At 38.2% G+C, this 25,051-nt stretch overlaps 1 protein-coding gene, 1 long non-coding RNA gene and 1 pseudogene across 3 annotated transcripts in view; 2 read left to right on the forward strand and 1 right to left on the reverse strand.

Annotated features, from left to right (window-relative positions):
* Positions 1–25,051, forward strand: part of LOC144630246 (uncharacterized) — a 148,550-nt gene that overhangs the window by 3,657 nt on the left and 119,842 nt on the right. Inside the window, exon 3 of one of the 2 annotated variants that reach the window (XM_078488586.1) lies at positions 49–2,059. The exons of the other annotated variant lie outside the window; for it this stretch is intronic. Coding sequence (XP_078344712.1) covers positions 49–521 — 473 coding nt within the window. The 3' untranslated portion in view covers positions 522–2,059. Of the gene's footprint in view, positions 1–48; positions 2,060–25,051 lie in introns of those variants that run through there. 2 annotated transcript variants of the gene reach the window in all.
* Positions 5,180–7,357, reverse strand: LOC144630831 (uncharacterized; annotated as a pseudogene).
* LOC144630266 (uncharacterized) lies at positions 12,885–19,164 on the forward strand. Its single transcript, XR_013566490.1, has 3 exons — positions 12,885–14,838; positions 18,790–18,866; positions 18,981–19,164. It is a non-coding gene; the product is annotated as an uncharacterized LOC144630266 (long non-coding RNA).

The following is a 25,051-nucleotide window of genomic DNA, read 5'->3' on the forward strand; positions in this document are numbered from 1 at the left end:
ACTGAGGTGATGTAATTTTTTTCTTTTGCTTTTTTTATAAAATGTTAGAGAACTGGCAGAAGATAAACACAGAACCTGTTTGCTTTGGAGCGCGAGATGCCAAGTATGGAGCCTTTAACATCACAAAAAGTGGACGTATTAAGACAATGAAGCTTGTCCACAAATCGGGGTCGATTAAATGCAGTCCAGATTACAGTGCATCCTACTGGGGTTGCAGAAATTCGGGAGCGTATGGTAACAACGGTCTACTGACTATCATCACAAATGCCAATAAAGAATCCGTTCTGCCGCCTGCTGGAGACCTGAAAGCACACAATTACTGTGACGAGAAAAAACACTTTTACAGTTTTGATGGAACTCACCACACTTCTCCAGAGCTCGTTTTCCGCGACTTGCCCAACCTGTTATCTGTGTCACGCAACCAGGAATTTCAGATATGGTACGGACAGGATTGGGCCGACTGTTGGGAAAGTAGCAACAGTGGCACAACATGTGTTGATGTGTATGCCTGGTTTGTTTAAAGCCACACAAAAATCTGGTTTATCCGGTTCAATCACCTAACGTTTAATTTAAACAAAGACACTAAAATCAATGTAAACGTTCCTGATGTAAGGCTCCGTCTACACCAATCCTTCTCTAAAAAGGAGAATTTGATAATGCCGGCTAGGTGTTGTAGTATGGACGGCGAAAACGGACCTTTGCGGAAACGTCAAACAGTCATGTGATTTCTTACGCGAGTTCTCCGAGCAACGTGAAATCATCAATTCAGTGCTCTGTGAATTTTTAATTTTCTATTTGAAATTTATCGCTGTCTTGAAATACCGAAAAATTCCGATTATAAGCCGCTCCCCCGCTTACAACCCCTTCCCCCCCCCCCCCGTTTATAGGTCCATCTACCTGCAAACAAAAAAAATACACCCGATTATAAGCCCCCGGATATAAGCCCCCCTCTGTCGGATGACAGCACTGTACAGGACTGAATGTCACTTTATTATGCGTTTTTAACTTTAAAACGTATTTCGATCAACACTTTCGTGGATCGTTTCGAAACGTTTTTTAACATTCTGTTTATAATAAGCCCTCCCGGATATAAGCCCCTCCGCTTATAAGCCCACTCAAAACCCCTTACGAAGTTATATAAGCTCAGGGTTGATAATCGGAATTTTACGGTATTCAGCTGAGGATAGCCTGAAATCAATAGACAAGCTGATAATTAATTTAGATTATAGCGAAGTTCTTATGTAAAGAAGAAATAGTACTTTTTTGATTTACATTATCCACTGCGTCGACAATAGCCTTAAACGCCCTAATTTGAATTAAGTACCCACTTGAGTAATGTACGCATGCTTATATACCATTCATCTTGGGCCGACGCCGCGTTTTGTTTTTAAATTTATCTGAAAACAAGTGCGGGCGGACAACATATCTGTTTTCGGCGCGAAAGCTCTGTTTAAAAATTTATCCGCATTAGCGTTGACGGGGCCTTACAGGTTTTATTTGGTAACACAGTTTAAACAAACTGTAGTCAACATTTATCAAAGCGACAAGCTAGACATATTATATATTATCACTTTCAGTTCATCATCTAGCGTGTTACCCGGAAAAGTATTAACTTCGTTCCAAACTGCAGTATCGATACAGAATGAGAATTGGACTCAGATGATGCATGTTTGGTATTTAAAATGCCAGTTTTTCAATATTTTTTCCTATGTATGGTATAACAATGATCCTTTTATAGATTGGCTAATGTATGCAATTTACTGTCTCTGTGTTAGCTACTCTGATCTATAACAATGTGTAAGATTGATTTACCTGAATAAATAAATATTAAATGTGCACTTGTACGTGTTATAAAAAACACTGACTTTGTTACTCCAATACTAGCTTTATTCACCATGTGCAATGTTTTTTGATTGATTGTTGAGCGAAGGACTAGTTCCAACGCTGTGGGAAGCCATTTTTATACATTGGAACCAACAAGTCTTGGGACTTTCTGGGTTTAATATTTCGGCTTTTACTGTTTATGTAAGTAACGGATGTAGACTGCAGCAACAACGATTCGAATCGTTTCATAATATCCCAAAAACGACTGCGACGAACACTGCTGTTTGCTGTTTTTGCTGTTTTTTTTGTTTTGACTTTAAAATCACTTCATTCCATGGAATGTTCGAGGAGTTTTCTTTTCTCAACTTTTCACAGCATGTGGTTAACACATTGATCTGGTGTCAAATAACAAATTCGTGTAGGACAAAATTATTGGTTAAAGGTTTCTATAGTTTTGAACTATTGCTGTGACATTATGATTACTTGGAAAAGTGTCTATTTTTAAGTTTACCCCGGCATTAAAAAATATGGAATAATGGATTTTTTTTAATAAGGGCAAAGGGTGCCCATTGAAAAATTTACAATAGGTGAGAGGAACTTGTTTCATCAAAACAACACCATTAAAGACAATAGAGTTTATATGCCCTGTGAGCATCGCGCAAACTTTGAGTGTAAACAGCACACTTTGAAACCCTCATAAAACGGACCGAATGCGAAATTAAATCAATTTGATCCGTAAAAACTAGAATTTCTTAGAATCATAATGAATTACTTACAAAAATAGGAAAACAACTAAAACAGCCTCTTGCTACTCTAACGAAAACATTAATAACTTATGAGCTAACAGCAACGGGGAAAAGAGAAACTTATTGAAAGCACCGTTTGTTAGCAACTGATTATTTAAGACCTCAAAACACAGAAAACACCTGCATCACCCTGGAAAGCAATCATTGGCAAGCCTGAAACTTCTAAGTTTCAGGCTTGCCAATGATTTGAAAAGTATGTAAAAACAGACGAAGTTATTGCAATCGTTCGTTCAAGTACAGGCCTTTTCCTAATTTGGCCCAGCTGGTGCTCTGCCTGTACACTGTTTTTAGAATCCCACAAGATAAAGTCATGATACCTCTAATAGTGCTGTTGCCATAATATTGTTTTCAGTGACCATCGACACAGGTGAAAATTGTCATTCCATAAACTACAGTTGGTTGAACCTGGCTGGCCAGAAGTATTCAAGAACGGTCATACTGTAATTATACTCCCACTGTAAAAGAAAGAAAGCTTTTTCTACTCATAAAAGAAAAAACTTTGAGATACTTAATTATTATAATGGCCCAGCCAAGCCTCTTTCTTCTTCCAAAGAGACACATTATTGGAACATTTAGCCTGAAGGATATGCTAAGCAAAATAAAATACATACCCAAGGACTTTAAGTACATTCACTAAGTATATATAAACAAAACATTTGTGATGTTATAAAAAGATGCATGGTTAAATTGTTGCCCACTTATCTTCATTTTGATAAGTTGTTTTATTTGTTGAGTTGTTGGTTTTTGTTAAGTTGTCTTATTCATTGAGCTGGGAAACATGAATTTTATCTAGGGTAATTTTTTTTCACATCATAATTAATATCAAGGTGATTCTATAACAGAACTTACCTTACTTGGAAATTTCCGTAGGCAGAACAAATGCCTCGCTTACGGCCTGTGTGAACCTATTCAATGACATAACTTAAATAAAAATAAGTTATCAAAAATATATTTTTAAATAAAAATAAATAACAATAACATTATCATTTTGAAAGATTGAAGCAAAACGAAAGTTTAAGTGTATTTTTTTGGCGAAACTGAGCAGCTTTAAAAGAAATGTAATAAACGGTAAAAAGAATTGATATAACCAATGTGATAATAATGTAGTGTAGTGTGGGGATGCTACAAAAGCTACAGAACCGTATACTGCACGTATCATAACCTTCTCTTATTGTGATAGAAATACTGATAAACTATTACATAGTTTAAATTGGCACAAACTTGATCATCAAGCAACCGGATTCCGAATTATATTTGAGTTCTCGGTTTTTCCCGCGTAATAAAGCCTTGACTTACAATCTCAGGACTACTGAAGGAAAGCTATCCATACCACAGCCGCGCACTAATTATTGTAAACGAATTTTTAGCAACAGCGGGGCTGTGTTATGGAATAGCTTACCGAATGAAATAAAAATATCAAGCTCACTTAACGAATTTAAGAAGAAATGGAAAAATCACACTTTCGGATCATTTTGCATTTAAATTTTGAATACACGGCTTCCTAGCTTGTAAAGCAGGTTTTTATTTGTTTATTTTTGCTAGTAGTTAGCCTCTCTTCTGTTAGTGTAGTTAGTGTTTTTATCCTTTGTTTTTCATTCTGCACCTGAATGGCCTCACCTCACCTCACCTCACCTCACCTCACCTCACCTCACCTCACCTCACCTCACCTCACCTCACCTCACCTCACCTCTCCTCACCTCACCTCACCTCACCTCTCCTCTCCTCACCTCACCTCACCTCACCTCACCTCACCTCACCTCACCTCGCCTCACCTCACCTCACCTCACCTTACCACGTACAGTAGTCCACTGGATTAGCGGACGTAATGAGTACCCGGTAACATTATTTTTTCCCGCGCTTACTGAACGCAGCAAGCCAACATGGCCGCCATGATCTCCACAATACAGAAAAGCAATTCAAATCTAACACATCAAATAGAAATTTCCTACCTCTCGTACTGGTGCTCAGGCTAAAAAATGTAAACTGTCATCTCTTATTCGGTTTTCCAAGTGAAGTATGAGAATGCTTCACAGAAAATAAAGAACTCATCAAAGGCCAAGAGCAAGAAAAAATTGAGTTCCCTACGGTCGATAACGTATTGCCTTGATGCAGTACGACATTGCCGATCCTAGCAGTATGCAGGACGCGTGTCACATATCAACCTTTTAATTGTCCTTGTACATCATCTGTCAGATACGTAGCTTAGTGGATAGAATGCCCGCCCGCTGCTTGGGATGTCATGGGTTTGATTCCCCAGCACTCCCCAAGGGGTCTTAGGTTTTTTCCCACTGCTTATGACAGGATGAACATGACATCTTTCTTTAAAAATTACCATCTTCGTTTATTTGTCATCATACAGTACGCTACCGACATAGCTAATCCTAACAGTATGCAGGACGCGTGCCACATATGGACCTAGTAAATGTAAATCAGTGAGTCTCTCCGTAGCTCTATGGATAGCGCACCCGCCCGTGTTCAAGAGGTCCAAGTGTTTCATTTCCGTTGGGGACTGTTCCTGTCACGATAAACATTAAAACGTCCTATTGTTTACAATATTTGCCTCAAAAGCCTAAGCGCCTCATTTTCTGATCGAGCTACAAAACTATCAGTTTTATGAACATTGAAAGGGCAAGACACGATTAACTTTCTCTATAAATTCCAGCCTGGTGTATTTAATAGTTTCTTTGACGTGGGTTTAAAAATTCAAACTGAAATTGTATATATGGGCTCATAAGCGCCAGACTGAATTTTGCAGTTTTTCAAAGCTAATATTTCCTTCAATATTACACGTAAAGAGCTAAAAATTTCGCCGATTTATAAGTTTCATAAGCTCTTTAAACTTCTGGAGTTATTCTAGATTAGCAGAATGCCTTCTCTACGTACAGTCGTATGCTAATAAAGCAAAATGTTCAATGACGTCAGCAATGATCGCCCTACAGCTTTCTGATTTTGACATTTTTGGTTTCAGGATGAATAAGGATTTTTACGTCATCTGGTTTCACTTGTCTTGTTCGCTAATCCAGATAGCTCGGAATATGAGCTACAGATTTTGCCTAATCCATTTTCATACAGCCATATTGATTCTCGTGCCTTGATAAAAAGTTTAGTATAACGGCTCTAAGTGTTGTTAAGTTACCAAAAATGGAATGTTGCCGTCACCAGGGAAACTATGTAAGCAAGCGTGATACATTGGATTTTCGCAAGGCGTGAAAATACCAGCAGTATAGTTACCAAAACTATGTTCTAATCCTATTTTGCGCCAAGACTATGAATGCTTTAGGATTTCTCTTCCATACCGATTCCTTGCGTACAAACCAGGACTAAACTTTGTATCAACCCAGTTGCCCCGAATGTCTGCTTTGGTGCACGTTTCATGTTTTTGTAGCTCTGCTGGAAGATACACAGTATTTGACAAAACAGACATCCCCCATACTTCGATGTTAAATCCGTTAAAGTTGACTCTAACATAGCCATCATTTGGATTTCCGTTTTCGTCAAGCGTCGGTGATGCATACTCGGTTAGGCTGTAACCGTTTTGCTGGAAATACTCGATTGTCTCACTCCTGTTAATTATTTCAATATCTTTGGACAACAGAAAAAAATCCCCATCCAAGTCCCAAGGAACAAGGCCGTTGAACTTGACACCGCCTAATACTGAACCACTATCGAGCTCGAAGCTAACATTGTGCGAATCAGCAAACTTCTGGAAAAAAGACACGGCTTCTGCATACAGTTCCAAACAGCAAACTGGGAGGAGAGCGCTTTGGGCAAAATTGTCGCAGTCAAAACCAATATCCTGACAGGAGAAAAAATGTCTAACCCCCTCAGGCAGAAACACCCGATTGAGCTCCCACTTTTTAGCCAAAGGCATCCACACGTTTTTATCATTTCTTTTGGAATACAAATAGTAATCTGTAGTGGAATACATAGCATCTGGACATGTCATGATCAATGCGCCATCTTCAACAACACGTAAAAACCAATCTTTAAACACAACTTCATTTGGCAGGCTCTCGTCAAGCTTCAACAAATTTGTATTGGTAACAAAAGGACCCTGCAGATAATCACAGAACATGCACTCATTCTTTGAGTGGTAATAGCCTTCTTGGTATTCCAGAACGTAGTTTTTGAGTTTAGTTTGTACACAGCCCACTTTCCAGTGACCCGAGAGATTACGGTATGCTCCGCCTACAACTCCAACATTTGGTATCTGACTGATCACACGAATTTGTCTCTCAAGTTTGGTCAGCCATGTGAAGTGAAAAACATTACGTGCAACGAGTACATAAGGAGTAGCGGCTTTACTTTTGAGTGCGTTCCATCCTTTGCTTACATTTTCATCATCTACCTTAACAACGTCAACGTTTTTATATTTTTTGGCAGTCTCCATAATCACGTTACTTTGCGCGGCCAAATGAACCCGAACTGTTGGGTACGTCTCCGTAATTCCTTGTAAAACCTTTTCAACGTTGTTTTCATCTTCCTTGGAGTATGCGACAGTATTAACTAAAACACTTATCACAGAACGAATCGGTTTTGCATTGGTACAGTTAACAGTGTGCCAGCCCTTCTTTGCGTAGAAAGGATAGCCATACCTCCTTGGTAAACCTCTGGGCACACATCCACACTTCCATCTTTGCTGACTGTCTCACTCGAAAATTCCATTGTCGTTTGTTGTCTATGCGTTTTACAACTTTTTCTAATTGCTGAACCAATCTTGCTGAGGGCAAATTTTGAAATCGAAAATGTCGTTTTTGTCATGACAAAAAGAGGTTATAATATATCAATAGGTCACATAATCATTTAATTCGGTGCGCTGTTCGAACTGAAAACTTCGATACAAAACCGCATTATCTGCAGTTAAACTTTTAAGAGCTTGCAACATCACAGTAAACGCTCATTTAAGTAAAAGGACAATCATTACGCATTTCTATCTTTCCTTAATATCCTTGACCATATAGTTTTTAGAGAAATCGATTTTCAAAATGTAGCGATTTAAAGCTTTACAAGATTATACCCTATCGGGAAATTGGCTAATGATTTATTAAAGAGCAAGGGTCCTGCGCGACCTGAAGGCTACTTTAAAAACGAAAAAATTGCGCGAAAAGAAAAAGAAGCAATGTACGACCAAAGCAGCATTTAAAGAAAAAGTACAGACGTAAATACTTCCCAATTATCCAGTGTAAAATTTGTTTCAAGGACCAACAATATCATTTATTTCACAATAGTATCGTCCCCTACTTTAAATTATACAAGATAACACAACTGTTCAAAGCCGTCATTTGTAAACCATGTAACCACAGCGTTTTGACGAATTAAATATTTAAGTTAAACTGTTAACCCAGAACTTCAATTCCTTAAATAGAACCATATCATTCATGTCATTTTGGTTCGCGCGCACGGAGGAGGGGGGGGGGTCCCTATTTACTGAACTATAAATGGAAGCTCCGTCCGAAAGAGACACCTTTTTCAGTCAGGTCGGAGGTACATAGAAGGTTTGAGATTTTACGAGTATTTAAAAACTGTGGAAATGCTTTAATTTAGTATTCAAACGGGTTTTTTAAGTATCTCAAAATAAACCACCATACAGTTGAGTATTTTAAGAGATTATTCAAGTGAAAAGTTAAGAAAATAGCTCTGTCCCTAATGTAAGTACGGAAAGGAGAACCATGGTCTATCTAAGAAATACGTTAATGAAAAGGTCATCTCTTCTGTAAAAAATTGTATATAAAACGGTAAGGGTTTGGAACTCGGGGAGGAGATTCCCCGTGAAGAAATATTTTTCAGTGGAGTTATTATTGATCTGCCACAGGCCAACCGCGCGATCGAAGATGAATTTGCAAAAGCTGTATTTAAACGAAATACGAACGTTTGCCAGGAATAAAACATTAACAACTTGGTTTGGGGCAGGGGGGGGGGGGGGGAAGGATTCTTCTTGCTTAAATAAGACTTTCTTTGAATGGCCATAAATATAGGCTATGGGCGTGCTTGCTCAAAAATCTGCGTTCGCGAATTACCTGAGAGTTTTTTTTAAAAGTTAAGCATCCACATTAATCTCTTAACGCTAAGAATTTGACAAGTTTTGTAGGATTGAATAGTGACTGTCCTTTAAACTTTATATTTAAGGCTAACAAAAAGGCCAGAGCAAAAATTATTAGCAAAATTATTCATTTATAATTAGGAATAAAGCAGGTCCGGATTCTATTAAGTATAAAACAACAATGACAATGTTTATTTTGTGCGGATATTACACTTAGCTGTGGTTTCCGTGCGTCCTGCAAACATGCCCATAGAAGTCTGCAGATACAGAGACACACCCCATTCTATCTTTGAGACTCGCACCAAAAAAGTGCTTTCAGACCCGGCCAGGTCTGAATCGAGTAGTCTCAGTTTTACTAGCACGATCAAGACGATTATATGGAGACCAAATATGACCAAAATCGTCCCGGCCGAATATAAATACAAGGTATTGCTTTAAAATGTGTTTTAAAAATTCGACGATCGGGACGTTTTCAAGGAAACTAGGCTTGCTCTTAAAAACTGTTATTGGGAAAATGAACTAGCTTAGCCTTAGCCCCCCATGCAGTCCTTCTTAGGGGCGATCGTGTTACACTGATCGCCCCTAAAAACTACTGCGTGGGAGGCTAGCTTAGCCCTAGCAACTCTGGGCGTTGCTAAGTTACCAAAAACGGAATGTTGCCGTCGCCAATCAGTAAAGAAGTGCAGGGAAAACAGTGAAGAAATGGCTGGTCCTTTTCTACCACGCAAACAAAGACAATTCAACGAACAGAAAAAGCGACTACTAGTTTTCAATTTTTTGACCGGTCAGAAGCAACACGTGTCCGAGCTAAAATCGGATTGGCCGGTCAACACGACCGGCAACTGTCCGAAAATTATTTTGAGCCCTGTAACACGGGACTGACGGAACATAACACTGATGACATCAGTCACATGACGATCACTTGCATATGCTAGAGCTGGTAGATACCACGATCTTGACCCTAGAAGTAAATGGAATGGAACAAGCGCCTCTGGGCCAGTGAATTCGTGCCGTGGGTAGGCCTAGACAGATTGTGCTCGCAAAATCATGAAAAGTTGCTCTTTTTAAAGCCAAAAAGTTGCTAAAATGTTGCCCAAAAACCCAAAAAGTTGCTACTTAAACTTCAAAAGTTGCTACTTTAATATATCAATATTTCATACAAATATTATTAAATATCATCAATCATTGTTCCTTTTGGATAATTGGAACTTAAGAAAGTTCAATATATTAATCTGAAGTGTATATCTTGGGCACATGTATATTATAAAAGGTTTGCACAGTTGCAGAACAAAAGTTAATATATTAAATGCTGTTGCATCTTATTGAGCAATGTCAATGTCGACGCTGGGCAACCAGGCCAAGAAAGCTTGGGCGACCAGGCAGTGGTAGTGAACCGAAAAATAACTGGGGACGAGGTGGGCTTATGATCCTCTCAACACCTCCTCAACACCCGTTCCACCTCCCCAACACCCGTTCAAAGTATTAATGTTTTTACAGAAATAGATGTTTCCTTTTCAAAATTTCAACCACATGTTAATTTTTGTGATTCTTATTAGGCATATCAATACAAAGTTGCTCAAAAGTTGCTCAGAAAGCCAAAAGTTGCTCAAGGTTGCTAAAATTGGAAAAAGTTGCTCCAAACGCCAAAAGTTGCTCAAAAGTTGCCGAGCACAATCTGTCTGGGCCTAGCCGTGGGCATGTGCTTTTGCTTTCAGTGATAAGGACGCCTTTGTTCATTAAATAATGTCAATCTTCGGAAGCTTTGGACAAAGATTTATCCTACTGTAGGTAGGAATAATATTACTGCTACATAGGGTTATTAGGAATCCTATGTTAGATTAATATTTATCAGATTAATATTAATCCTAACTGATTAAGGCATGGCTCAAACCTCAGTAATGGATTATAATAATCTATTACTGGATTATAATAATCTATTACTGTATTATAATAGTCCATTTCTGGATTTAGTAATCATTCGGATGAATATTAATTCAAGTAAGTACTATTTTATTTTGTCTTTTTTTGTTTTGCTCAATACAAGTGACAGAGTCTGGCCCTTAGTATGTTACAAAAAGTTTGCAAATCCAAATTTCTTAGGAATAATATTTACCCAAACTTAACATGGCAAGTTATATTATTTCCCCACTCAAGAAGACCATAAAGCCTCAGTCTAGCTTTCATACCAACCGATTGCTCTTGAGAATATTCCAGTTACAACCATTTTCCTAATATTTGATGTCAAATCTTCTAAACATTTTCAAAATATAATTCAGTATAATTATTAATCAACTGGACTCACTACGCTCCGGTATATGCACTTAGCTCATTTCCAGACTGAGGTAACACACCAGCCTAGCAGTTAAGACTCGTCAGCACTGCGTCAGGCATGATGGTGATCGGAAAAAAAGTTCTTATTTCTCCCACCTTAGTGATCCAACACTGTTGGTACACAAAGAGGACAAAACAGCTGTCCACTGCTATGCTGGTGTGTTACCTCAGTCTGGAAATGAACCAAGTGCACATACCTAAGTGTAGTGAGTCCAGTTCACTTATACACATAATAATATTATGTGTCTCAGGGTGACAATCTATACATGTATATGTGTATGTACAAGTGCTTACTTTATATATTGCAACTAATGGTTCTTTTGCACAAGAAAAACTCAAGTTGATGACAGTTATTTGACTATAAGGAAATCAGTCCACATAAAATGTTACAGCAACATGTACCCAACAAAAACAAGATCACTGACGAATGGTACAAGATTTATTGGCCCTAACACGTTCTTAACATCAACACGCGCGTCTAAAATATGATGTAATTAATTCTGCTAAATGACAGTTACCGCATGCTAAACACAAAACACGTTCATCCATGCGTTTAACACCTTTTATTCCCTGCAATGTTAGTTTTTTTCCCATAAAAGTGTAAAACTGAACTTGATCCCTTTACCTAAATGTAGATCGCTTGGTGGGCAGGGGTATATTAAAAGTAATATTACAAGGGTAAAAGCAAGATATAGCATGCATTCTACTTAGACATACATTGCTCAGTATGACCCAGAAATGCAAATTTTAAATTTCAAAGCGGCCAATTTTATAATTCAAATAAAGGCACGTAACTACCGAACCGCGAAGCTAGTAAAAACGAACACTCACATCTATCAATTCCTCGGTTCAAAAAGCTTCTGGAAACAAATAAACTCAGCCAAATAATTCTCTAATTCTTTTCCTCGTGCTATTCACACTCGACACATTTTTCATCGATCGGGCTGCAAACGAACCGAACGAGCCTCACTGACCGTATTCTATGCTTAGTATTTGTATACAACAGTTATCCACCGCCGAGAAATCAAGCAAAACGAAGGGCGTGTTTAAAACACGAAATGGCGAAATGAGATAAAATATAAGAGCCAACTTAATAAGCTAAATGATATTACCGTTCTACTGAAATCTGCATGTTACATGAATTATTCTGTGTAAACTGTAACGACAGGGAAATAAATCCCGACAAGGGCTTAGCATAAGCTTAATAAGTAATACTCACAAATTTTAACGTTTTTAATACTGGAACGAACTGCAACCAATCGTTCCAATCACTAATTCTCCGTCACGGACATTTTAAATCCAGTCCATGTAATATCTAAACTTTTTTCGAATTGGACTTTCACGTCCTTATCCTTTTACATCAAAGTTATAACTTCGTTTTCTGTTTTACAGCCGTGGAACGACGACGTCAACAAGGTGAGACAGCAGCGTTTGCGTGCCGCCGCCTCAAGTGCTTCAGTGAAATTTATTATTTTTGTTCGCACATAAACGGCGACTTTGCTTTTCTCACTTTAGAACAACTGTAAACTATTTGTATGCCCCTTATTATTTTCTTATATATATTTCCTTGTCCTTACGTTGTACACAGGCAACAGATGAGGATTTCACTGGAACGGTAATACCATTTAACTTAATTTGGCTCTTATTTTTTATATCATTTCACCATTTCGTCATTTCGCCATTTCGCTATTTCGCCATTTCGTGTTTTAAACATGCCCCAAAACGAAGAATATGTTTGTATTAAACAAATACAAACAGACAGCAATAAACGAGTTACACTTCGCATTTGTTTTAAACAGCGATTATCGATCGATCAGTCAAACCGCTAGGAAACATTCGGTTCGAATTTTTGGACTGCACTGTCACTGTACAGACGAGTGCCTTTTTGTCTCGTGTCGTTTATGACGTTGTCATGACGACACGAGATAATTGTACAGGGGGATATTTTCCCGCCATGTCAATATTTTTCCCGCCATGTCAACATTTTTCCCGCCATGTCAACATTTGCTTTGTGAGGCCGCCGAATTTTCCCGCCATGTCAACATTTGATTTGTGATCTGAGGCCGCCGGAATTTCATATCAAAGAACAACAAAGGTCGCAACTAACGCACCAGTTTATCAAACTGTAGGTTATTAGTATTTATTGTAAAGGGCTTATTATGTAAAAATACAGGCACGCTTTACTGTTCTTAAAACTTATTTCTTTTTTTACGTTTATTGCTGTAGTTAGTTCACAGTCCTATACGGGTCTTCTGATCGGTGTATCAATCGCAACAAATTCGGTGCACTCCCACGATGTTAATAAACGACACGCAATGCACCAGAAGAGATGATGTTTTTTTTCTGAACTCGCAGCAAACGAGCAAATTCTTAGTGGTCCAACAGGCAACATAAATGGAACAGAAATAAGGCCCCTTTTAGCTGGCGACAGTGCCTATCCACTAACGAACTGGCTAGTGAAATCCAACACAGACAGAGGACGCCTGACTCAGGAGCAGAGAAAGTTTAAAACCTAAAGTTCGGTGCGCTACGATCTGTAGTGGAACGAGCATTTGGCATGTTGAAAGTACGTTGGAGAACTGCGTTGAAAAAGGTTGAACAAAATACGAGCATCCTAAAAAAGACTATGATTGCTACGTGAGTTTTGCACAACAATTGTATGTATCGTTTCAATAACAGAAGATAAACAATTAGATAAAGACAATTATTTTGATGCTAAATCTTTAAAAATGTCAACTATGGCGTTTGTTTGTTCCAATGCCTGCTCAGGGCGTCACGGAACATTTCAGCCGATCTTTCAAATCTTGCGTTGTCCTGTTCCATACTCTTTTCACACATTTCAATAAAAGAACTCTGCAAGCCAGTCTGGAGTCGTACTTTCTCGCTTTTCGTTACTCAGGATGTCGAAATAGGGGAAGCCTTCTTTAATTTTCTGAATTCCATCTTCTCCCGAGCCAAGCGAGATCGCTGCTTGAGTGCTTGAACTCGTACTCTAGATTCTGCTGCAGTTTCTTCGCCTGCTGTAGCATTCTAGCCCTCTGGCTTTCTGTACACCTTTCTTTATACGAAGAATAGATATCGTTCCAGATTTTGATTTTTTTTTTCTCCCGACAGCTTACTGAATTTGGGGACCCACACTTCAAGAAGTTCGTGCGTTTCTTTCTCATGTCAGTCCTGTCAGCAGTCCTGTCAGCAGACTTAACGCGAGGTTTTTTCGTTTTGTGTTTGCCGTAGCAAGTACTTGGACATCACTTTGCAACTGAAGACTGAGGCGATGGCGTGCTTCTTGCCAGTAGAATTGGTGATCATCGAGAAATGTTTATCAGTACGCTGAGATAAAATCATTTTAAGTCAGCTGCGTTAGGAGGCTAAAAAAAGCCTTTATAGCTTGACTTATCTTACAAACATCTCAAAAGTTAAAGGGCAACTCTTGGCTAGAAAACTATATTTCAGCAAAAGCTTCCGAATGTTTCCATAATTATACAGGAAGCAAAAAATTTGAATTCAAAAGCTTTTTTACCGGTTAATTTTAACGTAAAACTTCGTATTTTACCGCTTTTGCGACATTTCGCCATGAACGCTTCGATTATGATCACGAGATGTGATACGTCACAGGTGTGTGGAACCGCAACAAGTCACGAACATGGCTGAGTGAAATTCTTGCAGTGAGAGCTCAACTTCTGCTAGCGACTCCACTGTTTTTTAGAGAGCTATAGGAGGGGATATGTCAGGGGATGATCAAGAACCTTCTATGGTATTTCAACCCTGGCGTTTTGAGCCTCTGGGGAAAAACAGCGAGACAAGTCACCGCCGCTGTGATTTCGACGGCGACGAATGGTGAGTAAATTAAAGTGCTAAATCAGCTAAATGTACAGTTTCTTTCTCTATTACCTCGGCCACTTGTTTGTGAGCTAAGTCAAACCTGAAAAGCCTTGTTATTATTTGCATGTATGCGAGAAGCTTAATTAAACATGCTTTTATACAACCAAACCTGTTTGCTGCATTTTGTTGTTTGTATTCGGTCTTCAAATATTTTTGCTTATGTTTATCACAATAGGTTTTGAGCCTAACGTACACTATCTACCTTGTGCGTTTGAAAGCTTGCAAATACAGAAACGCAAGTTACATTCTTTGTCTCCTCTGTGTTACCGATTTTTCGAAATTCTGCTCGAAAACGAAGAATTCTGCCGGTGGAATGCCAGCTACCGAAACTAAACTATAATGCTCGAAATTCTGCGGCAGATTTTATCTAGAACATACTCAGGCTTGCAGTTAAATGTGGACAAAACTCTGCTGGGTCTCCTCACTTCTTTTGTTGGGAGAAGGGAGTTTGCGCTTTCTGTAGTTGAAACAATTACCTCAAGGAAACTTTGTTTAAGGTTGTTCGTGCTTGTATGCGTTAAACTGTAGAATGATTTTGTAAACTGATGACTACCACCGGGACTATTACAATCACATGCAGAAAGCTGTGACTTCGAGCAGCTTGCAAAAGCGGAAAAATCGTATACAATTTTGCTTTAAAATATATCCAACAATGTAACGATGTTCAAGAGCACATTGAACGCTGAGTAGTATAAAAACGTACAATTATAAAATGAAGCAGATGTTCTCCCTATCTCCAGTAAACATTGCAAGCATTTAATACACATGTAACGTAACATAAAAATTAAAAGAGTAATTCAATAGCATATTCAATGTTTTACACAATCGTAATGGCATAATAAAAATAGAGCACATGAATTTTCCATATCGGTCCCTAAAAATCAAACAATGGTCTCGCAACTGAAATAGAGAAAAAAAATTACAAAGTCACACGCCACAAGTTGTTACTCAGAGCAGCTTGCAAAAGCGGGAAAATAGCATTCAATTTCGCTTTAAAATACGCCCAACAATATAACGGTGTTCAATACGTATTAAAAGGTAAAAAGTATTAAAAAGGCTTAATAGAAGAACTTAGCAGATGATGTTCCCTATCTCCAAAAAAACATCGGAAGCATTTCTTTAACGTTACAATGTATGGACCTTTTGCTGTGACTAAATGTACTAAGACAAAAAAAAAAGTTGTTCTTTCGTCGGGCTGCTTGAAGTTCGGTCCAAAAATTGAAATTCGGTTAACAATGGTTCTAACAAAAAGAAGCATTCAACAGCATATTCGGTTTTCAACGCTATTATATGAAGTTTACATATCTCCCAAAAAATCTATTAAGATGAAGTTTACATATCTCCCAAAAAATCAAACAATTATTTACTGTATGCTTTTAATAAACGCTACTTTACGCAATCGTGTGACAAATGGTAATACACGCTATCGTCTGACATATATAGAATATATACAGAATCGTAGACCGCATGCGCTAAATCTGACATCCAAAATTCGGGAATTTTCCACTCACAATCAGTAATAACGTAGGACTGTATTTCAACTTTATTCCCAACAGTTCAGTACAACTTACAAAGACGAGTCAACAATCTGCAATTCTGATCATAACAATCTGAACCTTGACTTCCCATACTAGCACAACACTTGTTACCCGATCTCCTTTCGGCTTGCTAAAAGGCCTTATCTCTAAATTGTCAAGTCCATTTATTTTAATTACTTTTGATAACAATCAATGTCTCATCCGGTTCTTGTTTACAATACATACTAGGAATTTCATAATGAAAGTGAGTGCTGGCTCGAGGAATTAACGATTACACTACATTATTTCTGAAGTTTGGAGGTACAGTATGTTAATGAATGGCTTGTTTGGAGTTCTGGATTTCATTTTTGGCGATTATTAAAGAAACAATCGTAGAAAAAAGCATATGAATTTTCCATATCTTCCTAAAAATCAAATAATGGTCCTGACCCGTACGAGAAAATTAAGCAGAATTCACACAAGCAGCTTGCAAAAGCGGAAAAATCGTATACAATTTCGCTTTAAAATATATCCAACAATGTAACGATGTTCAAGAGCACATTGAACGCTGAATAGTATAAAAAGGTACAATTATAAAATGAAGCAGATGTTCTCCCTATCTCCAGTAAACATTGCAAGCATTTAATACACATGTAACGTAACATAATGATAACCTTTCGCTGTTACTGAAGCTATTAAAAGAAATTTTGTCGTGCTTCTTAAAAGTTGGCCCAAGCTTCAGTTACAATAATATAACCGCATTCAATAGCATATTCAATGTTTAACACAATCGTAATGGCATAATAAAAATAGAGCACATGAATTTTTCATATCTCCCTAAAAATCAAACAATGGTCTCGCGACTGAAATAGAGAAAAATTTACACAGTCACATGCCACAAGTTGTTACTCAGAGCAGCTTGCAAAAGCGGGAAAATAGCATTCAATTTCGCTTTAAAATACGCCCAACGATATAACGGTGTTCAATACGTATTAAAAGGTAAAAAGTATAAAAAAGGCTTAATAGAAGAACTTAACAGATGCTGTTCCCTATCTCCAAAAACACATCGGAAGCATTTCTGTAACGTTACAATGTATGGACCTTTTGCTGTGACTAAAATGTACTAAGACAAAAAAAAGTTGTACTTTCGTCGGGCTGCTTAAAATTCGGCCCAAATTCGGTTAACAATGGTTCTAACAAAAAGAAGCATTCAACGGCATATTCGGTTTTCAACGCTATTAAGATGAAGTTTACATATCTCCCAAAAAATCAAACAATTATTTACTTTATGCTTTTAATAAACGCTACTTCACGCAATCGTGTGACAAACGGTAATACACGCTATCGTGTGACATAATAAAAATATACAGAATCGTAGACCGCTGACCGCATGCCCGGGACCGCATGCGCTTAATCTGACATCCAAAATTTGGCTCCGAACCGCACACACAACACAGAATACCCATTACACACAGGACTACCAGAATAGTGTGCTGTCTCGCTAAGGCGAGCCAGCAATGTTTTGGTTAATTAAATTTACGTGCACGCTATAGATATATTTTTAAGGTTTCATGTCACGGGTTGCGTTACTTGGACAGATAAATGTTTTGCGACAGTTAACAGACTGAAGGCTAACATTTCGCAACCAGCGGGAGTCGTGTTTGGCCTGCCACATTTTATATTATCACACCATCTGGTAAGAAAAATGTTAGAATTTCTAATTTGGATTTTTTTAATTTTCTGTAGTGCTTGAAAGATTAATTATATAGAAAGAATTAATTTGCAAAATCTATAGAAAGCAGTTGCATTTGTTCTTTTTGAGAGACCCTCATAGCTGCTCATAGGTATTTTGAAATACAACTTTGCATCTACCCATGTGGTATCTTTCCAGATCTATAATCATGCATTGCTTAACACCCGAGGTGGGGGCACTCCCTTATTAGGGCTGCACGGGCACGTGCAGCTCGATAGGGTATGGTTTTCAGGCTTTTTTGTCTTGAACGGGGTATATATTTCACCCCTTTTTGTCTTAAATGGGGTATTCTTGCATGCACCAATGTCAGACAGGATAGACTTATATGCCTGCAGAGGTGTAACAAGCCGAATTTTCACACATTCTTCCGTATTGCTGACTTACGTTAATTTCAGCATTGTTACTTAGCTTGATTCACGATCAAGTCTTAAATACGGTCAGGGATAGGAGGCCAAGGATGCACCTCTCTACCTGGAATTATGTCGAGTACCCCCCCCCCCCCCCCCCAGAGCTTAACATTGCCACCCTAAATGAAGAAATTATTTAACAATTTGACTACTACAAAACAAATTAGAAGTTGCGGCTTCTTGAAAGTTTGATTTCAGTTCAATAAACTTTGTTTGTTTTTTTTCGTAGGGCCTTCCCGTCCGTTACCGTTATTGTTCCCGTTAGGTTACTGTTATTATTGTGTGGCCGGACATATATAGCATATAGTAAGTACTTGTATTACATTTCCTTAACCCTAAACCACCAAGTAAACAAAATAAAATAAGAGCAAGGCTCAGAGGTTAATGAAGTGCACAATATTTCTTTTTGTTTTTTTACAGATTCCACAGATTGGATTACATTTTATTGCTTTTTGTTTTCTTTTTTTGATTTTTTTTTTCTAAATATTTAATTGCCTGTTTAAGTGAAAATTTTTTGATTTGTGTAAATAGTAATTGCAGAATGATATTTTTTAAATTTGTTTTTGTTTTGTTTTTCCTCAAGTCTTTGTAAATATTATAATTTTATTAAAAGTTGCCTATATCACAGTGTTGTGTTGATTTATTTGTAAGTAGCGGATTGCAAGTCAAAGAACTTGCGACTAAAATTGTTAGATTACAATGACATGTACCATCACCACCACCTTTCTTTTTGAATTGTTAGGCAGGACGCGCGTGACTTAGAACTGGAGATAATCTTTGACAATGAGGCTTAATCTGTAAAACTAAACTTACCCATCCCACTCCCCAATACCTACCTGTATTGTAAAAGGTACCCCTTATATACCTTTTTAAAAAATACTGCACTTCTGCCCGTTTTTCTAAGTTGCAATTGTTTCCCTAATCTTTCATATACTTTAATTTGTGATAGATGTACCATTCCTGTACAGGCCATTGTAGGGGAAACCCCGGAGAAATTTTCAAAGAGCTCACACTTTTACTTCTTCAATCCACCCCACACTAAATAAATCTCAACAATTGGGATCTTAAGAGGGTCACTATTTTCAGCAGCAGGATTCCTATACAATCAAAATGGTCATTTATTCCTACAGAATAGCTACACACCTTTTTAAAGGGTTAGGGATTCATTAGTATCTCGTCAAATTATGTGAATTGTTGATTACATGCCGATCAGACAGAAAATTAGAAAACGCATTTGAAGGTAAAAGAATAAAAAAGGGGGACAGCCTTAGAATAAACTATAGGTATGTCGATATTGATCCCTCGGAAAGGTAGAATAAAAACGAAACTTAGGATATGATAAATAGTAATTTGCATTTAGCTAGCCTAACAAAACCCCGGTATATATAGCCGGCTACAAACAGCGAGAACTAAGATAACGCCCACTTCCAATTGTCAGAGTACGAAATAGCAGGCTTAGACTGTATTAGAAAAGAACCAAACATTATGCAGTAGTCAACTGAAAGCCAACGCACCAGAACAACTGAAATTACCCAGGAATTAATGATGATGATGCGAATAGTACACTACATGTTATGCCAGTTCGAGTTACCGGACTTATCATTTCCTTCTTTACAACCTGATCTACATTTCAAGTTTGACATTGCAGTTTTCGGTGTCTCTGAAGTGAAAATATTACTCAAAATACCGCCAATTTTATAGCTCCCGCCATATTTGCACCCAGTCTTCTCGCGGTTCTGTATCTAAGTGATTCCGCTCACATCTGCCTAGTGCCCAGACGTTCTCCCCTTTAACGATTCCCTTGGCTTAGTGGGACTAATCCGAAAAGGGAAACGGACGCCTGGAAGATCTTGTTCGCATTCTTGGCAAAATCCGCTATGTTAATTAATTATACGCAATTTTATGGCAGTTTGTGGCTAATCAGTTGTCTCACAAAAGACAATGAAACTATAGAGTAGCAAAAATCTAAATTCTTTGCTTCAAAGCCACAACGCTATCACTTTCGTATACACGACACGAGACAGCCCAAAGGGCCTTTGATTTCCTTATCTTACATTGCTGTTATTTATTGAGCCTACTGAAACAGCTGAAACGTAACATATATTTTGTGCGTGACACGCTTGGCTGACGACGTTCTGTGAATTTCTTCCAAAGTTTTATGAGTTGTAAACGTGACACATACCTTATATTTTCATGTACCGCGTGCAGTGTAACAATACAAGTATGTCAGATGATTAAACCTGCTCAATATTGACTCAATATTTACTCGCCATCGCTTTTAGGACAAGTGTGAAGTCATCAGCCAGCTTGTGGCTTCATGTAAGATAATTTTCGGCATGTCTGTCCGAGCCCGCTAACCTTTTGGTCAGCGCCAACCTCGTCCCCAGAGCGCTCTTCCCTGGGAAACAAAGATAACGAGAATCACTTCGTGAATTTTACCGGGGCCACACGTTTTCACTAGCATGCATAAGGGTCGTTCATATCAATAGGTTTGTCGCGCGACATGAAAATATATTTTAACGCAAATATTCTTTAGAGAAAAAAAACAACGTGTAAATGAATAATGTGAAAAGAGAAAATGTTAGGGAATCCCTCATTTTGAACAGTTGAGAATTTTAAAATCTGGCTAACGTAAATATTGCGCGACAAAGGTTATTTGAAACATTCCGTTTTGTCGCATCATTAGTCAAAGCAAGATTTTTACCGTAATTGCATTATATTGATTCATACGAAGACTTGTTTCAATATCACAGGGTGCCCGCGTTTTTAAACATTGTAAACTATGACACAATTATATTTACTTCTTTTGGATATCGTTAAGAATCAGCCTTTTGATTTAAGGTGGCTGGTAACGGTTTCCAGGACTTTCCAGCTCTTATACTTTGATGGGTCAGTACTATAAATCTTTATCCGTTGATGCCACAATAATGGTATGAAATTAATGCCCAATGATTGGTAAATATGTTGTGATTATTTTCATGACGTCACTGGTTACTATAGCAACAGTATAACCTGTTAAAAACACCCTTTATTTTGTCTTTAAGTGCTTATAACTCAAAAACGAGCTCGGTGACCCCCATTGTTTATTATTGAACATTGATCAGCATGTTAAGTTGCAACTTTTAACAAAGTTTAAAAAAATTCTACGAAGCGGTTTCAGAGCCACCTTAAATTTTCATATTTTTAAGGTGGCTCTGAAACCGCTTCGTAGAATTTTTTTAACTTTGCAAAAAGTTGTAACTTAACACGCTGATCAATGTTCAATAATAAAAAATGGGGGTCACCGAACTCGTTTTTGAGTTATAAGCACTTAAAGTCAAAATTAAGGGTGTTTTTAACAGGTAATACTGTTGCTATAGTAACCAGTGACGTCATGAAAATAATCACAACATATTCACCAATCATTCGGCATTAGATTCATACTATTCTTGTAGAATCAACTGATAAAGATCTGTAGTACTGACCCGTCAAAGTATAAGTGCTGGAATTTGCTGGAAACCGTTACCAGCCACCTTAATTTAGATTTTATGCCAATTTTTATGCGACAAAGCATAGGCGCCCTTGGCCTGCGTGATTTTTTTGTCTAGTGCGAAGCTCAGACACAATGCTATAACGTTAAAAAAATTGGGTAGGTGCTTCATATAAGGCAAATTATGACGTCATACTAACCAATTTACACTTAGGTTTCTCATACGTGACAGCGTACGCGAAGTATTTTGCGGTATTATTCTCTGGATAATAGTAATCGATAATCACTCGTTATTGCCTCGTAACCCGAAGTAAACAACCGAGCTAACGTAGAACAAACGAAACAAGTCTAATTTGAGATAATTAAGTCATTAACTACGTCAACCAACGTCAACACAATGTGCTCTCGTGCTGTCTGTTAACTCGCGCGCGCTCAATCAATTGAATATCCACTCTTAAGTTTTCGCTCATGAAGTAGTCTCTCGTTAAGATTGGGAAACTTGTCGTTCCCCCAAAAGTTATAATCTTTGTCTTGAATGCCCTCCTGCTTTTCGCAAAATGGCAAATAATAATTCAACTGAGCCAGCGATACATCTGAGCAAGTAAAGTTACTATGACAACGATTTTGTCAAAGCGGAACGCGGTGCCCTGGAAACGAGACGTTGAAAAAACGAAAGGAACGGACAGCATTTTATGACCGGTGCTTGTGCCCCGGTAATAAAATACTGAAATATCACAGCGACAAACCGATAAGTGGTTCCGTATCTATTGAAGACCTGGATCAGTAACTAAGTTAAAACGGAAAATATAGACGGCAAACTGATCCTGACGGCTAAAGCGGTCAAAAATAAATGGATGGTAAATTTTAAGCTCGGTAATAAATAACAAGAATCTGCAAGCAGTTTATAACCGTGCGGTTAATGTTTGACCACCTCTTTCAGTTCTTTGGCTAAAAAGGCACGGCGTTGCACAGTAAAACATCTTTAGAAAAGTAGTCACTTGAGAAACACACAAGTCGTGTTTGTGTGAGTCACGGAGTGTGCATGACACGAATTATCTTCACCGCCGGATAAATGCCTGCTCATGCATGCAAATATTTTGTTCCGAATGTTCAATAAAATAAACCCAAAGCAGTTTATGAATGGCATTAAAAAGAAGTCCATTTCACACCAAAATAAAGAGTATACTAAGGCCATCCCGTTGTATTTCTCCGTTTAGCGTCTACCAACGATCGCGAGCTTTTGGAAGATCCGTGCCTTGACACATTCTTGCTGAGCTTGCAATTTACGTTTCGATTCCCAAAATAAACTCAAAACAAAATTGAAATACTCAGAAAACAAGTCCCTGTTTTGCAATATTCAACACGTTCCGGGTAAATTGTACAACTTGTACACGCTCCAAACGTCTGAATAACACAAAAATAAATATTTCACACAAACAGAGTGCAGAGTATTCGTAAATACTTTCAAAATAGGTGAATGACTATCTATAGCTACAGGCGAGCGCATAGGCGTACGAGGCCGGGGGGGGGGGGGGGCGAGGGGGGCTGCAGCCCCCCCAGTGCCGAAATTTTTCGGGCAAAATGCTTGGAATTCGGGCAACAAGCCCAGAGAAAAAATAGAAAACAAGCCGACAAATCTCAACAGGACGTTCAAAACGAATTACATCAACAGAAAAAAAGTATTGGAAATATAACTTTGTGGTTCAAAAGTCTAACTGATTTCTCATGTCAATTGCCATAATCTCGTTCGATTTTCCTCGCAAATTTTGTGTTACTCCACAGTTTGATTCAGTTACAATCATTTTGAAGTAAGAAGGAAATTGGCGAGGGTAACCAGAAGTAAGGATTCTCCGTAGCTCGACCGTTTGCGCACGGTGAATCCAGCCTAAGACCTTGAAACAAACTAGTGCTTTGACTCAAATGTTAAGTTGTAAGACCTAGCTCAAAACTTTTAACGCAATGTTTTAACCCATTTACCTGACATGCACGCCTTTACATATCTTTCAAGTGAGGGAATGTAAATTGGCTGCCCGAAAATACGTTAATTTTTGCTGAACTCAGGAGTGGATAAATAATAATTATATTTCCGAAGAAAAAAGATACAGTGCATTGACATCTTCGGGCAACACCACGAAATTAATAAAAGAACACGATCGTTTCCTTAAAGCAAGCAGGCAAGTTGAGGTTTGTACACAACTATTTTAATGTACGTTTCGTTATCCATTTAAAATGCCTTTTTATTCGGCTTTCAATGCATGTCATTTTATTTTTCGGGCAATTAGGTCTCCGCCCCCCCAGGTCCGAAGGTGCCCGTACGCCTATGGGCGAGCGATCGTGGCATGGACGCAGTGACGTAGTTTTAAACAGCTTGGACATGTCCAAGCGGCCTTTGGTTTCGTTTTGTGATTACTCAGTCCTTTCTTCTGGTAAAACACTCGAATGACACAAAATATACATTTCACTCTAAACAGAGAGCAGAGTGTTCATGTTAAACAAGTCGTTGTTTTGCAATATTCAGCACGTTCCGGGTAAAATAATGTACGGCTTGTACTCGCTCCGAGCAAAATGCTTGAATAACACAAAAATAACACCGGTGAATTATTTTTACCTACAAGCAAGCGATTGCTGGAAAACATCAAAACTTGCGTGATTAAGGAGACGCCTGCTGGGTACCGTGGGTAATGGTTTCATTTATAAATAGCTTGGACATGTCAAAACATTTTTCGGTTTCGCAATGAGAACATTCAGTGCTCGCTAAGAGTCAAACGCTCGAATGTCAAACATACACTTCACACTACAAAAAAAACAGAGAGAAAAGTGTTTGCGTGACCGTGACCTGCATATGGAACGATTTACCGACAAAAAACAAAACCCCGCTCAGATTATGAACCGGGCCCCGCCAGGTTAATGAAGATGAAGTGTTCAACAGGTTAGGGACTGAATACGGATGCAATCTTGCTACAAGTCACGTACACTGGTTTGAATCAACATGTACCTAGGAAAGATCGAAGCGACTCTGCCA

The sequence above is a fragment of the Oculina patagonica genome, chromosome 11 (assembly GCF_052425735.1).
Source record: "Oculina patagonica isolate OP01 chromosome 11, crgOcupat, whole genome shotgun sequence".
NCBI classification, from domain to species: Eukaryota; Metazoa; Cnidaria; class Anthozoa; order Scleractinia; family Oculinidae; genus Oculina; species Oculina patagonica.